General features: G+C 35.6%; 2 protein-coding genes and 1 non-coding gene across 3 annotated transcripts; 1 reads left to right on the top strand and 2 right to left on the bottom strand.

The window, feature by feature from the left end:
• LOC126978184 (proteasome subunit alpha type-1) lies at positions 1-23,687 on the top strand. The gene is made up of 6 exons (XM_050826954.1): positions 1-124; positions 407-657; positions 6,091-6,250; positions 7,033-7,242; positions 8,934-9,110; positions 22,688-23,687. The coding sequence occupies exons 1-6, from the start codon at positions 122-124 to the stop codon at positions 22,706-22,708; spliced, it is 822 nt and encodes a 273-aa protein (XP_050682911.1). The 5' UTR covers positions 1-121; the 3' UTR covers positions 22,709-23,687.
• Positions 12,838-15,390, bottom strand: LOC126978097 (alpha-N-acetylglucosaminidase). The gene has a single exon (XM_050826818.1). The coding sequence runs from the start codon at positions 15,372-15,374 to the stop codon at positions 13,050-13,052; it is 2,325 nt and encodes a 774-aa protein (XP_050682775.1). The 5' UTR covers positions 15,375-15,390; the 3' UTR covers positions 12,838-13,049.
• On the bottom strand, positions 20,006-20,077 carry Trnaw-cca (transfer RNA tryptophan (anticodon CCA)). Its single transcript has one exon. It is a non-coding gene; the product is annotated as a tRNA-Trp (tRNA).
• Positions 23,688-24,456: the final 769 nt, after the last annotated feature.

Raw genomic sequence — 24,456 nt, 5'->3', positions numbered from 1 at the left:
TTGAGAACTTGTAAAAAAGTTTACAAGCGGCATCAAACTGTTTAAAAATTAAAATAGGAACCTGCTTTTAAAGTTTGTGTTTTTATTCAATTTAAAAGTCAGGTAGCTCATTTTAAATACAATGGTAAGGATACGAATTAATATATTTTTAATATTATACAGTTTTTTTAAGAAATCAAGATGTGCAGTGTCATTTCGCTGTACCTTTGTTTATTTTTATTGTTATATTTTTTATGCAGTCTAAATAGTTATATTATTACATATTTTTACATTATAAATATAAAAAAAACTTTTAGTGCACTATTGTAATAATAATATAATAAATTCAAAGGTAACCTCGAAATTATGACTCTAAGTAATGAAAAGCTTATTGTAAGTATTCATATTATGTTCTCTAACGTTTCAGTTTCGTAACCAGTACGACAGTGACGTCACAGTATGGAGTCCTCAAGGTCGTCTCCATCAAGTGGAATATGCAATGGAGGCAGTGAAACTCGGATCTGCAACTGTAGGTTTGAAAAACAAACAGTTTGCTGTGTTAATTGCTTTGAAGAGAGCAGTTAGCGAGCTGTCTGCATACCAGAAGAAGATAATACCCATTGATGAACATATCGGTATCTCCATTGCTGGTTTAACAGCTGATGCTAGAATGCTGAGGTAATTTATTACTCTTTGTAGTGGGACTTAATTGTATATTAAACAGCATGTGCAGTATTTGTTCCGGGTTGTACTGCCACCACCACAGCTAATAACTCAGTAGCTGGTGATCCAACAACATCAGGGAACCCATAAACTCATCTCCCCTCCCGTTCCATAAAAAAATTAATTTAAACTGTTTATTTCTGTGTGGGTGCAAATATAAAATTAACAGTCTCATGAGATATTCTATCTGAAGGGTACGTGTGGAGTAAGTTAATTATGCTATATCTTACAATTTAAAATATTTTAATTCAAAATAGGATTTCTGCTGTAGCTAGTGAAATAACTAGGCAAATGAGACTTGACAAGTTAAGTCTCAATGTGAAGAGTGCAGTTGTAGTGCCACTCAGAATTTTTGGATTATTCAATAATTCTGAGTGGCACTGCAGTGTAAGTGTATCAATAACCATCAGCTGAATGTCCTGCTCGCCTCGTCGCTAATTTTCATAAAAAATAAAAAAAATAGAAAAACTACCTTCCATTCCATAATTTATGCCTCAGATTTAAAAAGAATGGATGGAAAAAACTCAGCTGGCTTCTTTTTTTTTAATTTTAATCATTATATTAAATAGCTGGTTGTCGCTCCATCACACACACATTTTTAACTATTCTTTTGAATTTTGTAACACATTTGTTTTGTACACTTTCTGGGATCATGTTGTCAAACCACATACATCACACAACATCAGACTTACAAACTCAAGTTAGCCAAGTAGTAATAACAGTACTACTTTGTTAATGTCAGTCACTCAGATCATTAGACTGTCAAAACGCAGACGATTCTGCTTACCATTAGATGAAGTATCTTCTTGTTTTGTCTTTTACTACCATAACAATGTCTTGAACCCTTAGGGACTACGCACACTTATTCAGCTCTTTTCAGCTTTTGTCCATAGAAAACAACAATTTTGTATGGAGATGTGTATACGTTGATTCAGTTTTCCGCGTCCATTCTGCTTTCGCGGCAAACCTGCATAAAATGAGGATAAATGTGTTTGTATTATGCGAATGCTATAGAGAGCGATTGGCGCTGTTCCGCCGCGTACAGCGCTGTTCGCCATCAAATGCGGCGGAACAGCTCTTTACAGGGATGGTTCGCGACTCCTTGTCAACAAGTTGCGACCTGTATTGTTCCTGCATTGATTTGACGTAATCATTATGCGCGCAAGAGTGCAGACGTGATGTAAAGTTCCGTACGCGGCTGATAGAAGCAGAGCTGTATAAGTGTGACCAAAATCGTTCAGCGAAATGCAAACGGAGCTGAATAAGTGTGCGTAGTCCCTTATACCACATCAATCACAGAAAATGTTCCCAATCAATGCAAATATAGCAGTCTTACAGGTACACTACCTTCATCTAAATTTTATTTGTAAAAATATAAGCATTGATGATAAAATGCTTTAAATCAATGAATGGAATGACATTCTAGAAATTTTTATTATGAATCCAAATATTGGTGACATTTTTCTTGAAATCTGATTTAAATTCTTGAAGTTTTCTGATTTATACTTACAAATTACATGTGTATTATAAGAAATGTATAAAGTTCTGGACTTATGATAAATTATGAAGCATCGAGCTTGATTAAATGATATTTTACTAAATCATGTCTATTTTTAATAAAATTGAGCATGTTTAATTATTTTTTTTATTGTTAAATGCTTCTTCTTATATTTCTATGAACCGTTTTATTATTTGAAGCTTGTTAGCTTGAACATACCATGGTAACTATGCCTATTCATGGTACTGTAATGTGTGGTATGGGGTGGGTAATGAGGTTTCTTAATTTAGGTGTTTTTTTTGGTACTTTTCATTTAAGGACTTGCATTTTTATCACCCCTCAGTAATTAAAAATGAAATAGTAAATTTATAACTATAGAAACTAAAATAACTTTGTATTCTTCTACTTATATTATTTTATCGTCATCAATATCACTGCTACATGTGTCCTATATCAATTTATATTAGGCAAAAGCCTTCTGCATTGCTCTAGCTCAATTATGGCCTCTATATATGTTAACTGTTTTCTCATTAAAACATCATATATTTAATATAAAGTTATATTAAATAGCCCTCTTATAATATATTATATGAATCTTGTCTTGTTACAGTATATAAAAATAGAGTCAATATATTGTCTTCCATTCATGACCAGGTGCTGCTATGTAGAGGTGGGCATTATAACACACAACACATTATATATTACAATATATTTTTACAACAGTATAACACATTATAAAATTTGCCACTAGACTGTTATAATATAATTATATAAATTATTTCCGTGCTATTAAAATTCATTTGAAATTTAATTACAGCGCCATCTATGTACACGAGCGGAAAGTGGTGCGCTTCTTTTATTAAAAAAATTGTAAATTTAATGTTTTTTAACAGATGGCCCTTTTTCTAATTCACTTTAGTAAGTGCTTAGTATTCAAAGTAATGTGAACACTTTCTCGCTCATCACAATAAAAGCTACTTATAAAACGAACGAACGAACGTATGAATAGTAAATTAAATGGATATGTGTATAATATATAATACGTGTTGAGTTATTTTTATTTTTTTATGGAAATAGACAAGTGTAAGTGTAAAAATAAAAGTTTAGTGAATAGTGTAAATATATGTTTAGTTAATAGTTTCTTTAACTCATTAGTCGATAAGATTGTTCTGTGTAGGTACACAGGTTAAAAAAAGCTTTCTAAAAACCATAACAAAAAAAATACCATATATTATATTATTATCTACACTAAATAACTTTGTAATAATTTCGTAAATAATTTCGATTAAAATTTATAACATCTATTATATATTATAACAGTTTACAACAACAGTTAGAAAAATATAACACAACAGTATAATTCATTGAAAAATTATAACAGTTTAGCCCACATCTACTGCTATGCGGCTGCCTTATTTAATTTTTTTATATTATTATTTTATTCTTTAATGAGCAAATGTTAGCTGATGTTTTCAGATCAAGAGTCAATGAACAAATCACCTAACAATAATTAATATTATATAGGTATATATTTCTTATTTTTGTTTATGTTAGTAGGCTTTGTTTTAATTATCACTGCTTTTACTGCACAGAATTATTCAACTGTAGCCACTTGTTCCGTCTGTTCTTCAATTATATTGTAGAAGGCGCAATTACAACATCTACTGGTTGTGAGTTCTAAATTTGAAATTGCAAAATGCATTGAAAATAGATGGTGCCCAAGATGGATGGTGTTTGTTTAGTGATGTGTGACCCGTTAGGGTGCCCACCATTATACGGATGTCATGTCTGTTGAGGCTGAGATCTTATTGGTTATCATTTTTATCTTATTGTTTATATGTTTCACCAAGACCATAGCTTCAGGCTGAATTTTATTTCACTTAGTTAAAAACATCTCTTTACAAAATTCTGGACTAATCAACAATCGCTCCTGTGATTCCACTGGTGTTGCAAGGGAACATGGGCAGCGGTGATCACTTAACACCAGACGCATACACTCGTTTTCAATTATTTTAAGCTTTTCCATAAAATAACCTTAGTTTTAAGTTCTGATTTTTCTTTCTCGTCTAGAAATATCTTTGAAGGGAGTAACGGCATCTTCGTGCCACCCACTCTCTTGCTTTAAACGCTGAAACTCCAAACCCCCATTTGGGTTTGCTGGACAAAGGCCTCCTCCAAAGATTTCCACGACGATCGGTCCTGCGCTGCCCTCATCCAACGTATTCCGGCGATCTTGAACATCCATCCATGATAGGTCCATCTTGTGGGGGGCCTACCAAAACTGCGTCTTCCGGTACGTGGTCGCCATTCAAGGACTTTACTGCCCCAACGGCCATCTGTCCGTCGTACTATGTGCCCTGCCCACTGCCACTTCAGTTTCGCAATCATTTGGTAACTTTGGTTATCTATGTCGGTAACTTTGGTTCTCCTATGGATCTCCTCATTTCTGACTCGATCTCGTAAAGAAACTACGAGCATAGCCCTCTCCATTGCCCTCTGAGCGACCATTAGCTTTCTCATACGGCTTTTCTCTTACCACTACTACTACTTATGAGATAGTAACATTTATTTCACTTGAAATTAACATGTTTCAGCCGTTTTATGCGCACAGAGTGCCACAAATTTAAATCTTATTGGTTATTGTATGGTATAGGGGCTCCTGTTTCCGCAATTAAACCACTAGCATGGGTCCATTTTACGTGCAGTAATGGCCAGTTACTCCAACCAACCCAGCTCCTTCCAGAAATTCAGAACATTCCTGGGGTGTTCGCAGACTGCTTGGAGCGACCTCGTATTGGTTAAGGTTTTTGCCTGTTGGTTGGCCACCCCCGCACATTCCAGGATTACGTGAGCGACCGTTTCGTCTTCGGCCAGACAGCCTCTGCACTTAGGACTGTCCGTTACGCGATTGTGAAAAGGTGTTTGTTTAGTGATGTGTGACCCGTTAGGGTGCCCACCATTATACGGATGTCATGTCTGTTGAGGCTGAGATCTTACTGGTTATCATTTTTATCTTATTGTTTATATGTTTCACCAAGACCATAGCGTCAGGCTGAATTTTATTTCACTTAGTTAAAGACATCTCTTTACAAAATTCTGGACTAATCAACAATCGCTCCTGTGATTCCACTGTTGTTGCAAGAGAAAAACATCTCTTTACAAAATTCTGGACTAATCAACAATCGCTCCTGTGATTCCACTGTTGTTGCAAGAGAACATGGGCAGCGGTGAACACTTAACACCAGGTGACCCGTACACTCGTTTTTCCAATTATTTTAAGCTTTTCCATAAAATAACCATAGTTTTAAGATTCTGATTTTTCTTTCTCCTCTAGAAGTATCTTTGAAGGGAGTAACGGCATTTGTGCCTCCCACTGTCTTGCTTTAAACGCTGAAACTTCAAACCCAAATGGGACTTCTTATTTCATCATCAGCCGGAAGACGTCCACTGCTCGACAAATGCCTTTTCAACCTTAGCCTTACCCAAAGATTTCCACGACGATCGGTCCTGCGCTGCCCTTATCCAACGTATTCCGGCGATCTTGAACATCCATCCATGATTGGTTCATCTTGTGGGGGGCCTACCAACACTGCGTTTTCAGGTACGTGGTCGCCATTCGAGGACTTTACTGCCCCAACGGCCATCTCTCCGTCGAACTATGTGCCGTGCCCACTGCCACTTCAGTTTCGCAATCATTTGGACTATGTCGGTAACTTTGGTTCTCCTATGGATCTCCTCATTTCTGATTCGATCTCGTAAAGAAACTCCGAGCATAGCCCTCTCCATTACCCTCTGAGCGACCATTAGCTTTATCATACGGCTTTTCTCTTACCACTACTACTACTTATGAGATAGTAACATTTATTACACTTGAAATTAACATGTTTCAGCCGTTTTATGCGCACAGAGTGCCTCAACCATCGTTACGCCCACGACGCTACAATGCCTGTGGGCAGACTGATCTCTCTTGTCGGTAACAAAATGCAGATTTGCACTCAGAGGTACGACAAGAGACCACTCGGTGTTGGCTTACTTGTGGCTGGCTATGATGTAAGTATTGAGGTTATTTTGTTAGGACTTTTAAAGATTTAAATAGTATGTTATTTAAGTGATGTACAAATTCAATTCAATCAACTAAAGTAGATACTGTAGAGATAGAGCCACAACCTGAGAGTTGAACAAGAAATACGATTAATACGTCACTCGTACGGTTGGCTCAGTTGGTAAGAGCGCTCGCACGGAACCCGAGAGTCGCGGGTTCGAGCCCCTCATCGTCCCTATATTTTGGTACAAATTAAATATTGATGATTTACCAATGCCATTGTGGAGTGCTAGGCCAATAAATATTCAGTCCATAGATACTAATTACTATTAGGAATTTATGCAAAGATAAAGCTACAGGAATGTGTAGATTCAGTAGATGTACTGTAGTCTGTTCTAAAAAAAATTAAGAGGTAGTAATCATCGTGAACATGTTAAGAAAGAAAAGAAGTAAGAAACACGTGCTTTTCTATAGGCAGATAAATAATTAATGTCAACTGTCAAGTTTGTCTTGACAGTTGACATTACCCAGGGATTGATGGCAACCAAAGGTGCATCAGAAACTCACACACAAATATTTTTTGTTTGTCATATTTCGGTGTCGCTCGTTATACGCTGTTATCATCTCTGACTATTTTTTTAAATAAAATATATAACTCTAAAATTACCAAAAACAGTATAACATAAATGGAGATGCTTAGGTTACCCCTCAGACTGCCCGATCGAGGGCTTTTCTTGACGCTATTTTTTGGACATCCTGTATATCTATCCTATATATCATTTGATTTCAGGACCAAGGACCCCACATTTATCAGACATGCCCATCAGCGAATTACTTTGACTGTCGTGCAATGGCCATTGGAGCTCGGTCACAATCAGCGAGGACATACTTGGAGAAGCATTTGAACACCTTCCAGGATTGTGACCTGCAAGAGCTGGTGGCCCATGGGCTCAGGGCATTGAGAGACACGTTGCCTAATGAAGTTGATTTGAACACTAAGGTTTGTAAAGACACTTATCATAACTCATATATATATATTTTTTATGAGAATAAGGGACGAGACGAGCAGCCCGTTCAGCTGATGGTAATTGATACGCCCTGCCCATTACAATGCAGTGCCGCTTAGGATTCTTGAAAAGCCCCAAAAATTCTGAGGGTCACTGCAATTGCGCTCGTCACCTTGAGACGTAAGATGTTAAGTCTCATTTGCCCAGTAATTTCACTAGCTACGGCGCCCTTCTGATCGAAACACAGTAATATTTACACATTACTGCTTCACGGCAGAAATAGGCGCCGTTGTGGTACCCATAATCTAGCCGACATCCTGTGCAAAGGAGCCTCCCACTGGTGATGGCAAAAGTATACACTACTTAATACATATAAAAAATATAGACAAAAATACAAGATGAGTGCTACTTTAATTATAGGCGCAAATAACATTCTTATGTAAAAAGCAAATAAATACATTAAAAAGTAAAATTTTTATCTTTTAAAAATTAAATCGCTATTATGTCATAAATTAAAAATAAAAACACAATGAAATTGAATTACAGGTTAAACTAATAAAAAAACTAAATATATATATATTATATATATATACTAGCTGACCCAGCAAACGTTGTAATGCCGATATTAAATCGCGAGACAAAAGTAACTGTTGATCGTAGATAGGTGAAATTTGAAGTTGTGTGTATTTTTAATGCTCACTCATAATCAAACAAATTTAAAAAAATATATCAAAACATTAAAACAAAAAATTTGGCGTAGACCACCCTTAACCTTTAGGGGGATGAAAAATAGATGTTGTCCGATTCTCAGACCTACCCAATATGCACTCAAAATTTCATGAGAATCGGTCAAGCCGTTTCGATTAGATATATTTTATATATATTTCAAATTATTTGTATCAAATATTTTAAAGTAATTTTGTTATTGCCCTTTTTGTAATACACACCCACGGGAGGAGATGGGGTGGTGCTACACCACATGCAGTCTAAGTCCTCGAATAGCGACCACATACCGGAAGACGCAGTGTTGGTAGGCCTCCGAACAAAAATCGCCGGAATAAGTTGGATGAGGGCAACACAGGACCAATTGTCGTGAAGATCTGCGAGGGAAGGCTTTGTCCAGCAGTGGGTGTATTCCAGCTGATGATGATGCTATTTCTCTATGAGAATGTGTTGGATCAGATCTGCCCCATAGCGCTGACAAGATGATGCTTTTAAAAAATATTTCCGTGTTTATAAAATACTAGCTGACCCGGCAAACGTTGTTTTGCCATATAAATTGTATTAATCTTTTCCTTGCTAGTTGATAAGAGATGGCGCTAGTTGTATTCATTTGTAACAATCACACTTCTTTTATATTTTGTATAATTCACACTATTTTTATACTAGTTTTATAAATTATAGCCTATTTGTTATTCTGGTGTGTAAGCTATATTATTGTAAAGTTTCATCATAATCTTTTCAGTAGATTTTGAGTTTAAGAAGTTCAAACATACATCCAGACATACAAACTTTCACATTTATAATAATAGTAGGATTAAATAAGATGAACGCTGTGCAACATCACAAAACGAACTAAGGCGTTGCATAATTTAATATAACAAGAATAGGATCACTCTTAGCCCATCCGCCGTAGACCTGAAGATGGAATGTCTAATATAAGTATAATAAACTTTTCTTCCAGAACGTGTCAATAGCGATAGTGGGCCCGAAGACGCCACTACGCATCAGCGATGAGACCGAGCTGATACGCTACTTGGCGCTGGTTGAAGGCGAGGAGAGACGTGGTGGTGGAACTGCAACTGGAGATGCGGGACCTAGTCAAGACGCTCCGGGGGAACCTCGAGACCCACAAGCGGCGGTATGATACACAAATATGATTTTACTTCTTATCCATAGTCAAAACATAGTTAGTTTAGCTGGGCTGTTAGCACACTTAGCCTCTTGGTTGTCAAAGTTAAAGTCAAAGTCAAAAAAATCTTTATTCACTGTAAAACTTTATAAGTTATTTAGTGCAAGTCAGGATGAAGTACGAAAGTTACAATAGCATTCAAATGAGTATAACAATATTCATTAACAAAATTTAGAACATTAATTCCAACTATATGTATCATTCAAATAATCTTTCACATTATATAGGCCTTAGATGTTAATTTATTTTTTACGATACATTTAAATTTTTTAATAATTGGGCCATCGTACGTGTGCGTTCGTCTTCTTACGGCCGTTTTCAATAACCAATCTATCCTTAGTTTAACTTAATCGAGGTAGACAAATCTATCCTATTACTCTTACTTACATTTCAATAACCTATGGACAGATAGCATTGGACTATAACTACTATTATATACTATATTGGACATAACTATGGATAGATAAGATCTTGTCATTAAACGGTGATAGCAATATATCCGTAACTAGAGATACATGATTGAAAACGGCCGTTAGTCCAACCAGCCCGGATTGTCTCAGAAGTCTTTTAAACCCACATAATTCAAAAATTAAGGAAGCATCGTACAAGTACAAGTTTATATTAATTATAAACATTAGTTTATACAATGTCTTAATAAGAATTATTGAGGCGCTAAGATATGGGAGTCAAAAGAAATCTACACAATTACACAAAGAAAGAAAATAAGCACCGACGATATCCCGACAGATATATTATAAATAAATTAAACCTCCCACAGTCAAATTTAGTACTGCATACATCGAGTCCTTATGTAATGTCTATAAAAATATATAATAATCTGCCAAACAAAATTCGAAGCATAAATAATGAAAATGAATTTATTAAAGCACTGAAAAACTTTTTATTAGAAAAGTGCTAACGAGCTAAACTAAAATAAATTAAAATATGGGTCTCCCCTCCCTACTACGGTCTGCTGTTCAGACCAAATTGCGACACCCAAACTGGGTATTCATAATTTACTGCCTTGTATAATAATTATAGTATTAACTCCAAATGTTATATTTAAGGACTATATTTATGGAATTGTAATAAATTTATATTGAAATTACTAATTATAATTATTAAAAAATCATTCAAATCGGTCATCTTGCACTAACGGATCGCTTTACGCATTTAACATCTGCATTTTTTTGACATGACAGCCCTTGTCATAATTTATTTGGATGTTCCTACTTCCGACACCATCGTATTATCAATACCACCTACTCAAATCAGTAGTGATTCACAATAAGTTTCAATAAGATTATTATCGTTTTTTGATATTAAAATGAGTAGGTAACTTTTTTAAAAGAATCGTTACTTGCGTGAAAAAATAATGTATTATCAATTATTAGCACTTTTTAATAATTATCTTAAATATCCCACTGCCGGCCAACCTTACACATATTATATCTATTATCTTTTACACAGAACAGATCTTTTAGCAGACAGTAATTAGGCATAGATATAAGATATTATGAATTATCTTAATCTTAGTATATATAAATCTCGTGTCACAATGTTTGTCCTCAATGGACTCCTAAACTAATGAACGGATTTTAATGGTGATTACTTCATGGAGTGCAGTTTGGTCCAACTTGAGAGATAGGGTAGTTTTTATTTCGATTTGGGACCCATAAATATTTTTATTTTCAATATTTGTTTTGTATGGACATATTTTCTATGAGAGAATTTAGTGACGCACGGTTTGACAGTTCCGCTGTGAAGCAATTTCATTATAACAACAAGGAGCGTATGTTAAGAAAAAATCCTGATGTTATGAAAAGTTATTGACAAATTCATTAAAAACAATATTTTGTTTATTATTATGTACAGAACAACGTCTGTAGGGTCAGCTAAGTAGATTAATAATTTTAGGTTATATTTTACTTTTAGGTATATCTTTTTTCTCCCACTTTTTTAGACTTTCGATTTGTTTTTTTTTTCTTAGTTTTTTTACGTTCTACAATTATTAATAGGTTTCCATGATGTACGCCACTTATTTCAGTGGGTCCCTAAATACATGCATACTCGCCAATCTCCTTTCTACATGCATTCGGAAGTGATGCTGGAGATCGGAGGATTTGTGCCCGTTGCTCGGCCTCACTCCTACATTCCGTAGCGTTCTGGCGTTTCTTTTGCCTCCAATGCATCCCCTGCACAAAGGTCTGTCTGTTACAACGAAGATAGATGCTTGTTCAGGCGACAGTAACCGGTGAAAACGCCTACTATTTTACAGTACTCCCAAATTAATAATGCGCATACAGATCTTCGCCACTTTTCGGCAACTGTCGTATTTCCCGACCGTCGGGAGACGATATCTATATAGAGTGGTAAAATGCATTACTTTTGCATAATTTAGTAGAATTATATTACAATAATAATAACAAGAGGGGTGTGTAATAGGAGCTCTTTATAATTCCACATAGACTGAACACGTGCAGTCGGCACCAATGCTTAAAGACGATTGACTGACCGGCTACCACCGCCGACCGCCCGATTTGTTTTCGTATTGTGAACACATGATTTGACTCCTATTTCTTTCGCACAAGGTGCTAAATGCAATTGCATTGTTTAGGGCTCTTACGATTGAATGATTCGGGTGTTTCCGGGAATACGCCCAGTAGCGAAGATCTGTGAGCACTGTATATATTTTGTCCTAGTGTAGTCTCATCAGGATGCGGGCGAACCTCTTTTAAGGCGCCGGAACCGCATTCTTTGTTTGCCTGCATCCTTTGCTGTTTTTCCATTCACATCCAAAACATATTTACTGTTGAATACTGATTCATACATACCTTAAGATTTCCAAAATGACTGATTTTCCGCCTTTCGAATATAAAATATTAATATTAAGTATTTATTGGAACATGTCCTGTTTATGAAAGTCATTTATACTCTTCTCTCAGTGATGGTTGTTTCAGGTGAAAACTTAGTTTTATATTTTTTTATGGAAGAGGAGGGCAAAGCTAACATACACAGGGATCACCTGATGGTATGCGATCATCGCAGCCCATACTCTTTTGTATCACTACAGGAATCACAAGATATCACAATGACACCTGATCTCGTATACGGGGAATAATTCTTATACACCCCACGCTTTTTTTACAGTAAAATATATTTACTTTACACTATTTTCAATTTAAATCTATTAAAAAAAATCTATTTTTTAGTTGAATTTTATGTAAAGCGTGCTTTTTAGTTTTAATTAACTGTTATTTATTTTTAATTTTTTGGGTAAATTTTCTATAAAAGCGTATTTTTAAAACTATTAAGTACTTTGACATCAATGCCTGCCTTATCGACTATAGATAAAAATGATATAATTTGACAAAAATCTTAGTTAGTTATCAAATTAGTGTATTCTCATCGGTCCTCGATAAATCTACAAAGATTTAATGAAATCTGACTGTTTAAAGTGGGTCAAAATAAGTCTGTTACAAACATACAAGTGAAGCTAATATAAAGCGTATAAAAACATTAACAGAAGGCTTACCGATTAAATTGAATATAGGATTAATTGGTCTAGTTGCATGTCGTCGAAAACTTTCCGCCGTTAGATATCAGAATAGAATCACCACTTGAGGAGCTTTATTTTGTAGTATTTTCTTAGTAAGATATCTATAAAAAAACAACATTAGGTAGTTCCAGATATATTTACTTATCTACTACGAATAATCAAAAATAACAAAATTTTAAACACGATAAAACTAATATTTTTATGAGGTTTCCACTACCTTGATTTGCCGACGCCAAAAGTTCGCCAACTGGTCGCCATTATAAACCTTATTATCTACTCAATATTACACAAAGTTTAAAAGAAATACAGTGGATTGGTGAGATATTTAGTTAGTTAGAAACAGTTGAATGCAAAAGAAAAACTGTTGGAGTCTCATTGGATTCTGTTTCTTCATCCGTATCTGCTAGAGTTGTAAGACTTTCTGGGTTGGCTGTAATTATGTTCATGGGCAAGTCATCCAAATCCGACGCAAATATCCATTTTTCATACATACGCAACGCTACAGATCGTGCTGAATCACTTTGCAAACGATTTATTTCTATGGTTTGAAAGCTTTCTTCCACATTACTTCTCACTATTCTTTGAATGCTACGTTCATCGAATGTTTCATTTCTCAATTTCGCGTCCAAAGCCATTGAGAGGAACATACTCCATCTGGGCCTGTAATAGTAATGGACCATTTCAGCCCATTGCTTGCAAGCGTAATCCGTGATCTCTCCTCTAGGACCCCAAAGAGTCACTTGATTTCGAGCGTTCAACTCATACAAATAAGATTCATTATCGACTGATGACGTTCTTCTTGCGCTTGATAGCCAATTAGAGATCGTAAAATCGCCGTTTGTTGCCAAAATAGTTTCCATGTCCCACATTGCATCCAAGAATCGGTTAATTGACGCGTTGAAAACTACGCTGTTTGAAAATCGATCGTTTAATAGATTCACATAGAGTTGGTCAATTCTGTACTGCAGAACTTGTCGTGTGACATCAACGAGGTCATGCTCGAACCCTGATCCACATGAGCCAGTCGATATGAATACTAAATTTTTCAGGGCATCGAGGATGTCTTTACTTTCATACCAAGCCCACGGTTGTATTTTGAAACTGGGACGCTTTGTTATCACGTATTTACCCCTCATTTTATTCAAACCATTGAAATTATATACGCTTTTTAATAAATAACGCCAGGCTAAGGCTGTGTCATTGCAACCGTATCTTCTCTCCGCGTAATCGCCGACCCATTCGTTGAGATCTTTTATGGGACCTTTACGCCAAGCCGTTTCAAGCATCAGCTCGTAGACGACATAATTCTGATTGATACCTTCAGGGGTCAATCCTATTCCAATCATTGATGAATTCACGCGATCCCTTACGTGATATACATCAGAATTGATGACTTGCACATTTCCAAACATTCCTAAGGTTCCACCGAAGTTATGCAGCATGCACCAGATAAAGGGTTGGCCATAGTACATCTGATAGACATTGTACTGCGGCCATTGTTCTGATTGAAGGTCTAAGACAAGCATACGTCCGTTAGGTACTGATGTTAAAAAAGTCTGCACTCGTGTCAGTGGCCAAACCTGAGGATTATGTACAAACATCCAGTTCTGTACCATCCACACAGCCTTATCATCATATTCGGACAAAGTACCAAAAATTGCTTTAGCAGTTTCTTGCACCAGCATCGTGGACCATGGTTCCACTTGTATTTCGTTGAAAGGATCTGCGGTATAAATGTGGCTCGTGCCATAACCAGCCGAAACTTCCTTTAAGAACATGTTCCCTATTTCTTTGAACAACGGTTCGTGTGGGCTTAGGAACAGATTGCAACAGTAATCCTCGCTGAACTTGTTCCATTTGCTCACTGAAAAAAAGGTAGCATTCGGATATAGTCGGGCGAAAGCGCGAGGCACGTGACCATTGAAAGCTGGAAACACTGGTATCATCCCAAGATTGGACATAGCGTCAAGCACTTTTCTCTGAATCAGTTTCTGCAAGTCGTGCCATGATTTCAACAACGGTCCGCCCCATCCGTGAACATTGCCCATGCGAAGCCAAGACAGAAACGCCGGGCCCGTGAAATGTTCGTCTATTTCAACCTCTGTCATGCCAAGTTGCCTGTAGATCTTCAACCAAGCCGCCTCTTGGGCTATGGGTGCTAGGGATAAATTAATGCCATTGAGAGCCATCCACTCCACATGTTTTACCCAGTCATCTTCATTCCACCATAAGAAACTATAGGATGCAGTACAAACGTTTTGGTAGTAACGGAATCTGTCATTCGCCACGACAACTTCGTCTACTTCTGGTAACGGGCTTGGAATATTCACATTTTGGACTTGCCAGCCTATATGGCTTTTGCAGTACTTCTTCAGATAGTAGTAGAACCCCCACACTGCAGCGATGCCAGTACTTCCACGAATATGCAATTCACCATTAACAGTCCACAGTTTGAATACATCTTTGTTATTCACAAATAGTGTCGGATTTACTTCTACTACCACGTTATTGCTGTATTTGCTTATAATATTATACGCGGCTTGCCTTTGTATGTCGGGGGATGTCTTCGTTTGTAGTTTTATTGGGTCCAAATAATTTAAATTCAAAGCTTGGATCGCGAATATGTTGGACAGAAAAAGCAGTAATAGCTTCATTGTGAGTCAATGCTGTACTGACTTAAATTGTTAACTATAAGTGAATAACAACGATGACCCTTGACCGGGGCTACTAATGGGCACTTATAGATAAGAGTATATTGACTTGCAGTATTCAACCGAAAGGAGGTGACATGCAATGAAGCAGGTCGGCAATATAAATCCTGCAACTGTATTTTTGCATTATTAAAATTAATATTGCTGTATATTTATATAACTAGACTTAAAACTAATTTATTTGTCGAAACATACGTTATTTCCTTTGGGCGATCACTGTTTAAAACCTATAATAATTCATATATTTAATAAATTTTAATATTATACTCCAATAACTGAGAAAAATTACCTTTATAATAGTCGTTGAGTAGTGATTTTTACATCTGCCATTTATCTGACACTCTCACTCGTGTTTGACATTGTGTCAAAGAAGTAACTACGTAGACATTGCTTGAGTTATAATGTTATAATAAAATGACACATCTTTCATGTGATCAACGTTATTCGACAATTCATTGTAACGACATCTGCACGATTTTACTATTTAGACTAAAAAATACAAGTACAAGGTCGGACAAGACGAGCGGGGCGTTCAGCTGATGGCTATTGATACGCCCTGCTCATTATAATGCAGTGCAGCTCAGGATTATGGAAAAACCCAAAAATTCTGAGTGGCACTACAATTGCGCTCGTCACCTTGAGACATAACATGTTAAGTCTCATTTGCCGGGGAATTTCACAATCTACGGCGCCCTTCAGACCGACACACAATAATGCTTACACATTACTGCTTCACGGCATAAAAATGCGCTGTTATGGTACCCATAATCTAGCCGGCATTCTGTGCAAAGGAGCCTCCCACTGGTAAATGTCCTATGCGCCTCTTACCTGATGATACCTTTGGGTCAGGGACTTCCCTATTATTTTTATGACCCGGGGAAGCACAGGGCCAATGTAGTTTCTTTAAATTATCCTGATGCAAGAAAAATGTGGGTTTCTATATCAACGTCATTCGACAATTCATTGTAACGACATCGGCACGATTTTACTACTATTTAGACTAAAGTTAAAATAATGTTTAGGTATAAACGATAGTTTGAGTGTACACATGCCGGCTAGATTATGGGTACCACAACGGCGCCTATTTCTGCCGTGAAGCAGTAATGTGTAAGCATTACTGTGTTTCGGTCTGAAGGGCGCCGTAGCTAGTGAAATTACTGGGCAAATGAGACTTAATATCTTGTCTCAAGGTGACAGGCGCAGTTGTAGTGCCGCTCAGAATTTTTGGGGGTTTCAAGAATCCTAAGCGGCACTGCATTGTAATGGGCAGGGCGTATCAATTACCATCAGCTGAACGTCCTGCTCGTCTTGTCCCTTATTTTCATAAAAAAAAAAATCTAGTAAAAGCCATCTCAGTTTGGTTAAATATTCCAAGATCGCTGCGAAGTCGTTAAGTGAAATTGTATACTGATAAAGCTACGACTGACAAAGGAATGATGTTAATGCTATCTTTAACAGACGATAGGAGGCTGCGGTCCTTTTCAGTTTATATGTATACTAGCTTTTACCCGCGTCTTCGTGCGCGTGCAATTCTTACTTAGGGCAGATTTTTTTAATATATTCACTTTCTAAATAGTACACTACAAACTGCTGTAGTTACAAAATTTTTATTAGCTACCAACTATAGAACTTTCATTCCCCTTTTACACCCCACAGCCCCACCCTAAATACAAAGTTTCATGGTGTTATCTTCGATGATGACAAACTTTAACGGCCGTTCCCAATATACTATCCACAGATAGAGATAAATTACTACCTTCTACACTGTCAGTAATTAGCTGTCAATAATCTGATGCTGTCCCAATATACACGATTAGTCATTCCTATCGCCTTATAATGGGACGCGTGAATTGCAATTTCCATTCAAACTTTATATCGCTGGTAAGATATACGTCGTCCCATTGACAGACAGCGTGCACGGATAAGGTGAGTTACCGTCGATAAGTTTATTGGGACAGAAAAGTCAACGATAGTTTCAATTTTTATCTCAAGTAAGAGATAGACTGAATATTGGGAACGGCCGTAAAATGTCCTTTCCCAAGCTCTTTTCTATCTCTGTAATAAATTTCATCAAAATCGGTTCAGAGGTTGAAAGCGTAACAAACAAACTTACATTCACATATTTTTATTTTGTCATGTGAGATCGAACGAGTGCTCTTTCTATTTAGATTTCATTTATTTATTATTAATTATAATTAAATACATTGTTTTTCATGCCTAATATGAATTTACTGTCTCAGAAACAGAAACAAAGAGGCACCATTAAATTAAATTCCTCTGGATGGCTCACTAGGGAACCCTGTGCAGAGCCAACCAGTGGTTACCGTCTGCTATGTAATTTTATTTAATGTTAAAAATTAATGAAATTGAACTAAGACTGACACTTAAACAGTATTTATCTAACTTTAAAGCATACCTATCTTATAACAGGAACTGTATAAAATTAAATAATAATAGATAAAGCAAATAGTTATAAACAAATATTCATAATTAAATATATAAAGTTCTATTCTATTCTATTCTTCCTACTATGGCTCCTGTGGAAGGTATACCACAAGTTTGCCAATGTCATGTTAAGGTAGACCACCAAGCTTAGAGTATTCTTTTACTAATTTTAATGGTATTGATCGGTGCTTAAGATTGAAACAAGTTTTATTTTCTTATACCTGAAACAAATATACATGCTGTTAGGACTATAAGGGACACACACAAATATAATTACTTAAATTATTTGATATAAGTACTTAGTGCTATTTACAACTTAATCTTATTTATTTTAATATATTTACACAAAATATATACAAAAGGAGTGAAAACTAGGGAGAGGAGACATTTAAAGCAAGTTGGGCGGGGAATTTCAGGAGGTATAAAATTGTATAAAGAAGGTTGTGTTAAAGGGCAATTGAAGAATAAATGATCCACGTTTCCCTCATCTAGACCACATTCACACAAGGAATTGTCCCTAATTCTTATTTTAGCCAAAAATACTGGTGTACAAGCATGATTAAAACGTATATATAAATATAAAGTTACTAGCTGACCCAGCAAACGTTGTATTGCCGATATTAAAATCGCGATACAAAAGTAACTGTTGGTAGAAAATGGTTGAAAATTTGAAGTTGTATGTATTTTTTAATGCTGACTCATAATCAAAAATTTAAAAAAAAATGTAAAAAAAAAAATAAAAATACAAATTTCGTGTGGACCACCCTTAACATTTAGGGGTATGAAAAATATATGTTGTCCGATTCTCAGACCTACCCAATATGCACTCAAAATTTCATGAGAATTGGTTAAGCCGTTTCGGAGGACTTCAAAGTTTAACACCATGACACGAGAATTTTATATATTAGATATTAATATTGAGTTAATAATTTTCTCGGTTTCATCATAGCTGAATTATAAAAGCCACTCTCGTACTGCAGATCTTACTTTGTAGGAAGAGAGGTCCGCAATTTTTATTTTTTTATTTACTTGGTTATATATTGAAGGTTCTAAATATTGGCAAAGTTTATCTGTTATTTTCCATACTATTATGTATCATTTATTTGCTTTTAGTACTTAAAAATTACAGCACATTACTGTATGTGTGTTAAAGTATTTAAAAAAAAAATTGACAACAGAGATTTTGTACTATTTAGGCAAAGTCATATTAAATAGCCTAGGTATTACGCATATTAAATTAACTTGAAAATGTGTGCGAGAGGTTGTCGTACATACATAAATATACAGGGTGTAAATGTTAAGTGTGACCAGGCTATTATTCCGTAACTTTTTTTTTTATGAAAACAAGGGACGAGACGAGCAGGACGGCCAGCTGGTGGTAATTGATGCGCCCTGCTCATTACAATGCAGTGCCGCTCAGGATTCTTGAAAAACCCCAAAAATTCTGAGCAGTACTACAACTGCGCTCGTCACCTTGAGACATAAGATGTTAAGTCTCATTTGCCCAGTAATTTCACTAGCTGCGGCGCCCTTCAGACCGAAACACAGTAATGCTTACACATTACTGCTTCGCCGCAGAAATAGGCGCCGTTGTGGTACCCATAATCTAGCCGGCATCATGTGCAAAGGAGCCTCCCACTGGTACTACTAAAGATATCAAGAAACTTTAAACCTAATATCGAAAGTACGTTTCCTAATCAATGAAATGGTATCAATAACTTTTTTCTTTTTCAAATCAAAGGAGAAGTATACAAAATTTTGATATTAAACACTTCCTATACATTTAGTATGAGATTAGTAGAAAGATCATTGTAGTGTCGCACAATCAGAGACGTCACTTCGAACACAAAATTTTGTACTTACTAAGAAATAAATATTATAAAAAAACAGTTTAAAAATTACAACAATAACCTTTTAAAATAAGGAAACTAAAACATTTCTACTATTGTGTGTTAAATGTTGATTTTGTCGTGTTTTCCAAATATATACAAGTATAGTGCTATAAAATATTATTATTTTTATAAAATTATGCAGTCAATTTCGTTCAAATCGTTTTCGAACGAAATAATAACAAAAATAATAGATAAAAATGTAAATATTTAAAGTAATGCAAAAATAAAATAAGTGTTTGACCCCGACGTGATTTGAACACGCAACCTTCTGATCTGGAGTCAGACGCGCTACCGTTGCGCCACGGAGCCGATGCGTTGTGAGTTGAAATATTGGTACCTAATATGCGGCAGTGTTACGTAAATGGCAAGAATATTTTTTTTTTTATAATTTCTAGTGTTATTGATTATATTTTAAGTATTTATTATCTTTTAGGTATTTATATTTTAATCAAAATTAGGTGGTGTTTACTTTAAAATTACTTGATTTACGACTGATTAGGAAAAAGACTGCTTTTTTGGGCATAGAGTATAGAATTTTTCAAAGACTCAATAAAGTATGTACTTATATAAGGGCTGGTTGTTATCGTATATATATGTATCTCTAGTTACGGATACATTGCTGTCACCGTTTAAGGACAAGATCTTATCTATCCATAGTTATGTCCAATGCTTTATGTCGATAGGTTATTGAAATGTAAGTAAGTGTAAAAGGATAGATTTGTCTACCTCTAGTAAGTTAAACTAAGCATAGATAGGTTATTGAAAAGGGCCGTTAATACGTTTTTTGACAAACTAATTAGCCTTGACGTACATTAAATAATAACGTTAACGGTAACCGATGCCTACACAAGCGGTTAACGCCATATTATTTTAACATGACATAATATATTATATATTTTTTTTTTTGTGGAATAGGAGGACAAACGAGCGTATTGCAGTTTATTTAATATTTTTAACTATGTGTGATCTTGATAGATATTTATTCATTTTTAAGTACTTATATTTGTTTTTTTCATGCAATCAATTCTTAAAAATATAATAATACTAGCTGACCCAGCAAACGTTGTATTGCCGATATTAAAAAAGCGATACAAAAGTAACCGTTGATCGTAGATGGGTGAAAATTTGAAGTTGTATGTATTTTTTAATGCTGACTCATAATCAAACAAATTTTAAAAAAATGTAAAAAAATTAAAAAAAATATATTTGGCGTGGACCACCCTTAACATTTAGGGAGATGAAAAATAGATGTTGTCCGATTCTCAGACCTACCCAATATGCACTCAAAATTTCATGAAAATCGGTCAAGCCGTTTCGAAGTAGTTTAAATACAAACACCGCGACATGAGAATTTTATATATTATACTATTTATTTGAATAACTGATTTGATTATTTATGTATTTCTGTTTTTTTATTTATTTAATTAAAACAGCCTTATATTTTCCAATAAGGTTCTGAAAACGAACTTTCTCGTCGCTTGTAAAGTTAACAGCTCGTTCTATGTAAATAACCATTACCATCATTACCAGTGGGAGGCTCCTATGCACAGGATGCCGCCTAGATTATGGGTACCACAACGGCGCCTATTTCTGCCGTGAAGCAGTAATGTGTAAGCATTACTGTGTTTCGGGCTGAAGGGCGCCGTAGCTAGGGAAATTACTGGGCAAATGAGACTTAACATCTTATGTCTCAAGGTGACGAGCGCAGTTGTAGTGCCGCACAGATTTTTTTGGGTTTTTCAAGAATCCTGAGCGGCACTGCATTGCAATGGGCAGGGCGCATCAATTACCATCAACTGAACGTGCTGCTCGTCTCATCCCTTATTAAAAAAAAATAATACCTCGTGAAGTAAACTACTGTTTTATTAGGAAAAAGGAGAATACTTTTACAAAGAATATAAAATTATGTAGATACGTACTTTGGAGTAAATGTATCTTTTTAATATAACAGTAGTAATTGATAATAAAGTACAAAAACATACAACAGTCAACGCAATAACAATATTAAAACAAACAATATGTATTTTTATAGCTTTTACGCAGTGAAATTACTGGGCAAATGAGACTTGACATCTTATGTCTCAAGGCGACGAGCGCAGTTGTAGTGCCGCTCAGAATTTTTGGTTATTTCAAGAATCAAATGGCTCCCTATCCGCTTGCGTAGAAATTCCCATATACTTATACATCTCTATCGTGTCCTATTTGGTCCTAAAACTCCTATATATCTCAAGGAAAAATTTTCAGCATTAAGTTCACTATATTTCAGTCTGTTCATAATCTCTTGCTTCGTACAACCTGTTCATAAAACTTCCTTTTTCAACAATTCATTTGCTGTGCAAGCTGTTAACCTATGGAATTCTCTTCCCTCTGAAATCAGAAAGGCTCAAACTCTCCAATCTTTCAAAACAATGCTCCATAACTATTATTTATTACTTGTGACAAATACATTACTAGTTCTTTTCTTGGAATTATTTACTGTATGTGTATGTTTAAATTATATGCATATCGATAACACCACCTTCTGTTATCTTTTCAGCTATAACTAATTCATTACAGGTTGCCTGGTAGAAATCGCTCTTAAGCGATAAGGCCGCCTATTGCTTTTTGTAGTCTCGATTTTTGTTATGTTTAATTATTTTGTGGTGTGCAATAAAGATATATTTCATTTCATCCCGTGCGGCACTGCATTGTGATGGGAAGGGCGTATCAATTACCATCGGCTGAACGTCCTACTCGCCTCGACCCTTATTTTCATAAAAAAAATATCGTTTGTAATTGTCAATATTTGACGTTTGAGTTATGTGACGTTAACCAATTAACTGTCTGTAACAACCGGCCCTTAGTGATCGTGGCTGTATAAATGACAGATAAAATAGGGGAGTAGAAAAAGGTATTTATATGAGTACTTTTTCTTTTCAGGTGGCAATGGACACGGAATAAAAGACAGGTTGCAGGGGGAGGTGACAGAAGAGATTCAAGACCTGCGAATCTATGAGGTTGTGACCTCCCTCCTTCGTGTCGTCAACGCTGCTTTTTTTGTCCTACCCTCTTTTAATTTTAAAGGTTCGCATTGGCCAGTGCTTTTTATTTATTAGGCTTGTGAATAGCTTGAAAAAAAAAACTATTTGTTTATGGTAGAATTTGAAACAAACCGGGCTTGCATAATTTTTGATGATCATGATAACAGTTTTTTTTGTTTAACTCCCGCGTCTAAATTAATAATAAGAAAAAAAAAATCTCTATTTTTTAGTTATATTGTTTTAAATAAAGATACGATGCGGGACTCGAACCCGCGTTCTGTCCGTCCGAGCGCATTTCATCGTCAAGGAATCATTTCGCATGAATACCTTTATTTATAAGTACAAAAGTACTTATGTGCATTTATGTGGTTAAATACATTATTCATTTATTGCGCTATCGTACACAAAAATGACAACATTAAAAAGTTTATCTCAAAGAAAAATCAACTTTCATCCATAATTTAAACGACTGGTTTACGAATTTTCGATCAGGTCACGTGTCCTGACGCGAGTTTAACATTTTATACCCTGCCTAAGAAAAGTGCTCAACGCCGTTGAAGAAGTTTTCCCTTCAATAATGAACGTCCAATACCTACATGGCACGCACACTAAAACCGAAACTGTACAAAACGAATCGCTTCATACAATGCATCTTTTTTTTAATGAGTAGTTTGAGGAAGGGCTCAGTGCCACTAATGCAATATCCAGAGGTCAACTTACATCTAAAACTGATTGCATATTAATTCTTAATTTGAAAGCTATCTGAGAAATCCAATCATCTGTAGCTGTTCTTAAAATTAGCTTAATAATAAAGCACTGGCCGACGCGAAAATAAAGGTGGATTTCTACTAACGTAATATGTATATCTTTCTTATAAATAAAACACTTGCATTTTTAAATCGACGTATTTATTTTTAATCTCTACTTAAATACGTATATATTTAATTTATTTCAGTTAAAAATGTATGGAATTGAACACAGTTCTTAACAATTTTCGTGATTAACATTTTTATAGTCTGTGTCGAGTAATAGTGTTTTACAAATGGCGCCCAAGACATATTTTAACATTTTAAAGAAATAACTACTTTAGCTGCCCGCTAATAAGAATCGTTTTAAAATTGCAGCTGCGGTGGATTCATAGCAGATTAAAAATTACTTTACGCACACTAAGATCTACTCTTAGATCATTTATACGTCTAGATAGACTATGTCTATCTAGATCAGTCTGTCCGCTGTCTCCCGTTTATTCCATCAACTAAATAATTCCCAACCGGAACCTTAAAATTTCAATTTACGGTCGCTATAAAACCAGAGCTTCTTTGGCTATTCCTATTGGTTATATTCATTCATGCTCTTCTTCGACACCATTGCCACTGTCGACATGGCCATGAATTTTATTACTATCGCATTCTACACGACGGCGTATAGCCATTTCGTATAATGAAAGTGCTGCAATTATCGGATTTGTCATTTTTAAAGCTTTTAGGTTTCTGAAGTGAAACCAGGGTCTCCGCCAATATTTAGGTACCGCTTAGGGAGGCTACGGCAGTCAAGCAGGCAAGTGTCAAAAGTTTTGTGTACATATTCATAACTCCTTGGCGAATAATAGCGTTGGAGAGCTGGATGATATTTTTGCCTAGATTGATTTCTATTATATTTCTTGCTGCC

The sequence above is a fragment of the Leptidea sinapis genome, chromosome 47 (assembly GCF_905404315.1).
Source record: "Leptidea sinapis chromosome 47, ilLepSina1.1, whole genome shotgun sequence".
Lineage (NCBI taxonomy): Eukaryota > Metazoa > Arthropoda > Insecta > Lepidoptera > Pieridae > Leptidea > Leptidea sinapis.
This window is presented reverse-complemented; position numbering and strand designations above follow the sequence as displayed.

What these genes read in the sequence shown, in the direction of transcription:
- LOC126978184 (XM_050826954.1), top strand. An exon ending in GCTGATGCTAGAATGCTGAG is followed by an intron (nt 658 to 6,090) that starts GTAATTTATTAC and finishes AACATGTTTCAG; the next exon opens with CCGTTTTATGCGCACAGAGT. An exon ending in TACTTGTGGCTGGCTATGAT is followed by an intron (nt 6,251 to 7,032) that starts GTAAGTATTGAG and finishes ATTTGATTTCAG; the next exon opens with GACCAAGGACCCCACATTTA.
- LOC126978097 (XM_050826818.1), bottom strand. Translation starts at nt 15,374, where the DNA reads ATGAAGCTATTACTGCTTTTTCTGTCCAACATATTCGCGATCCAAGCT.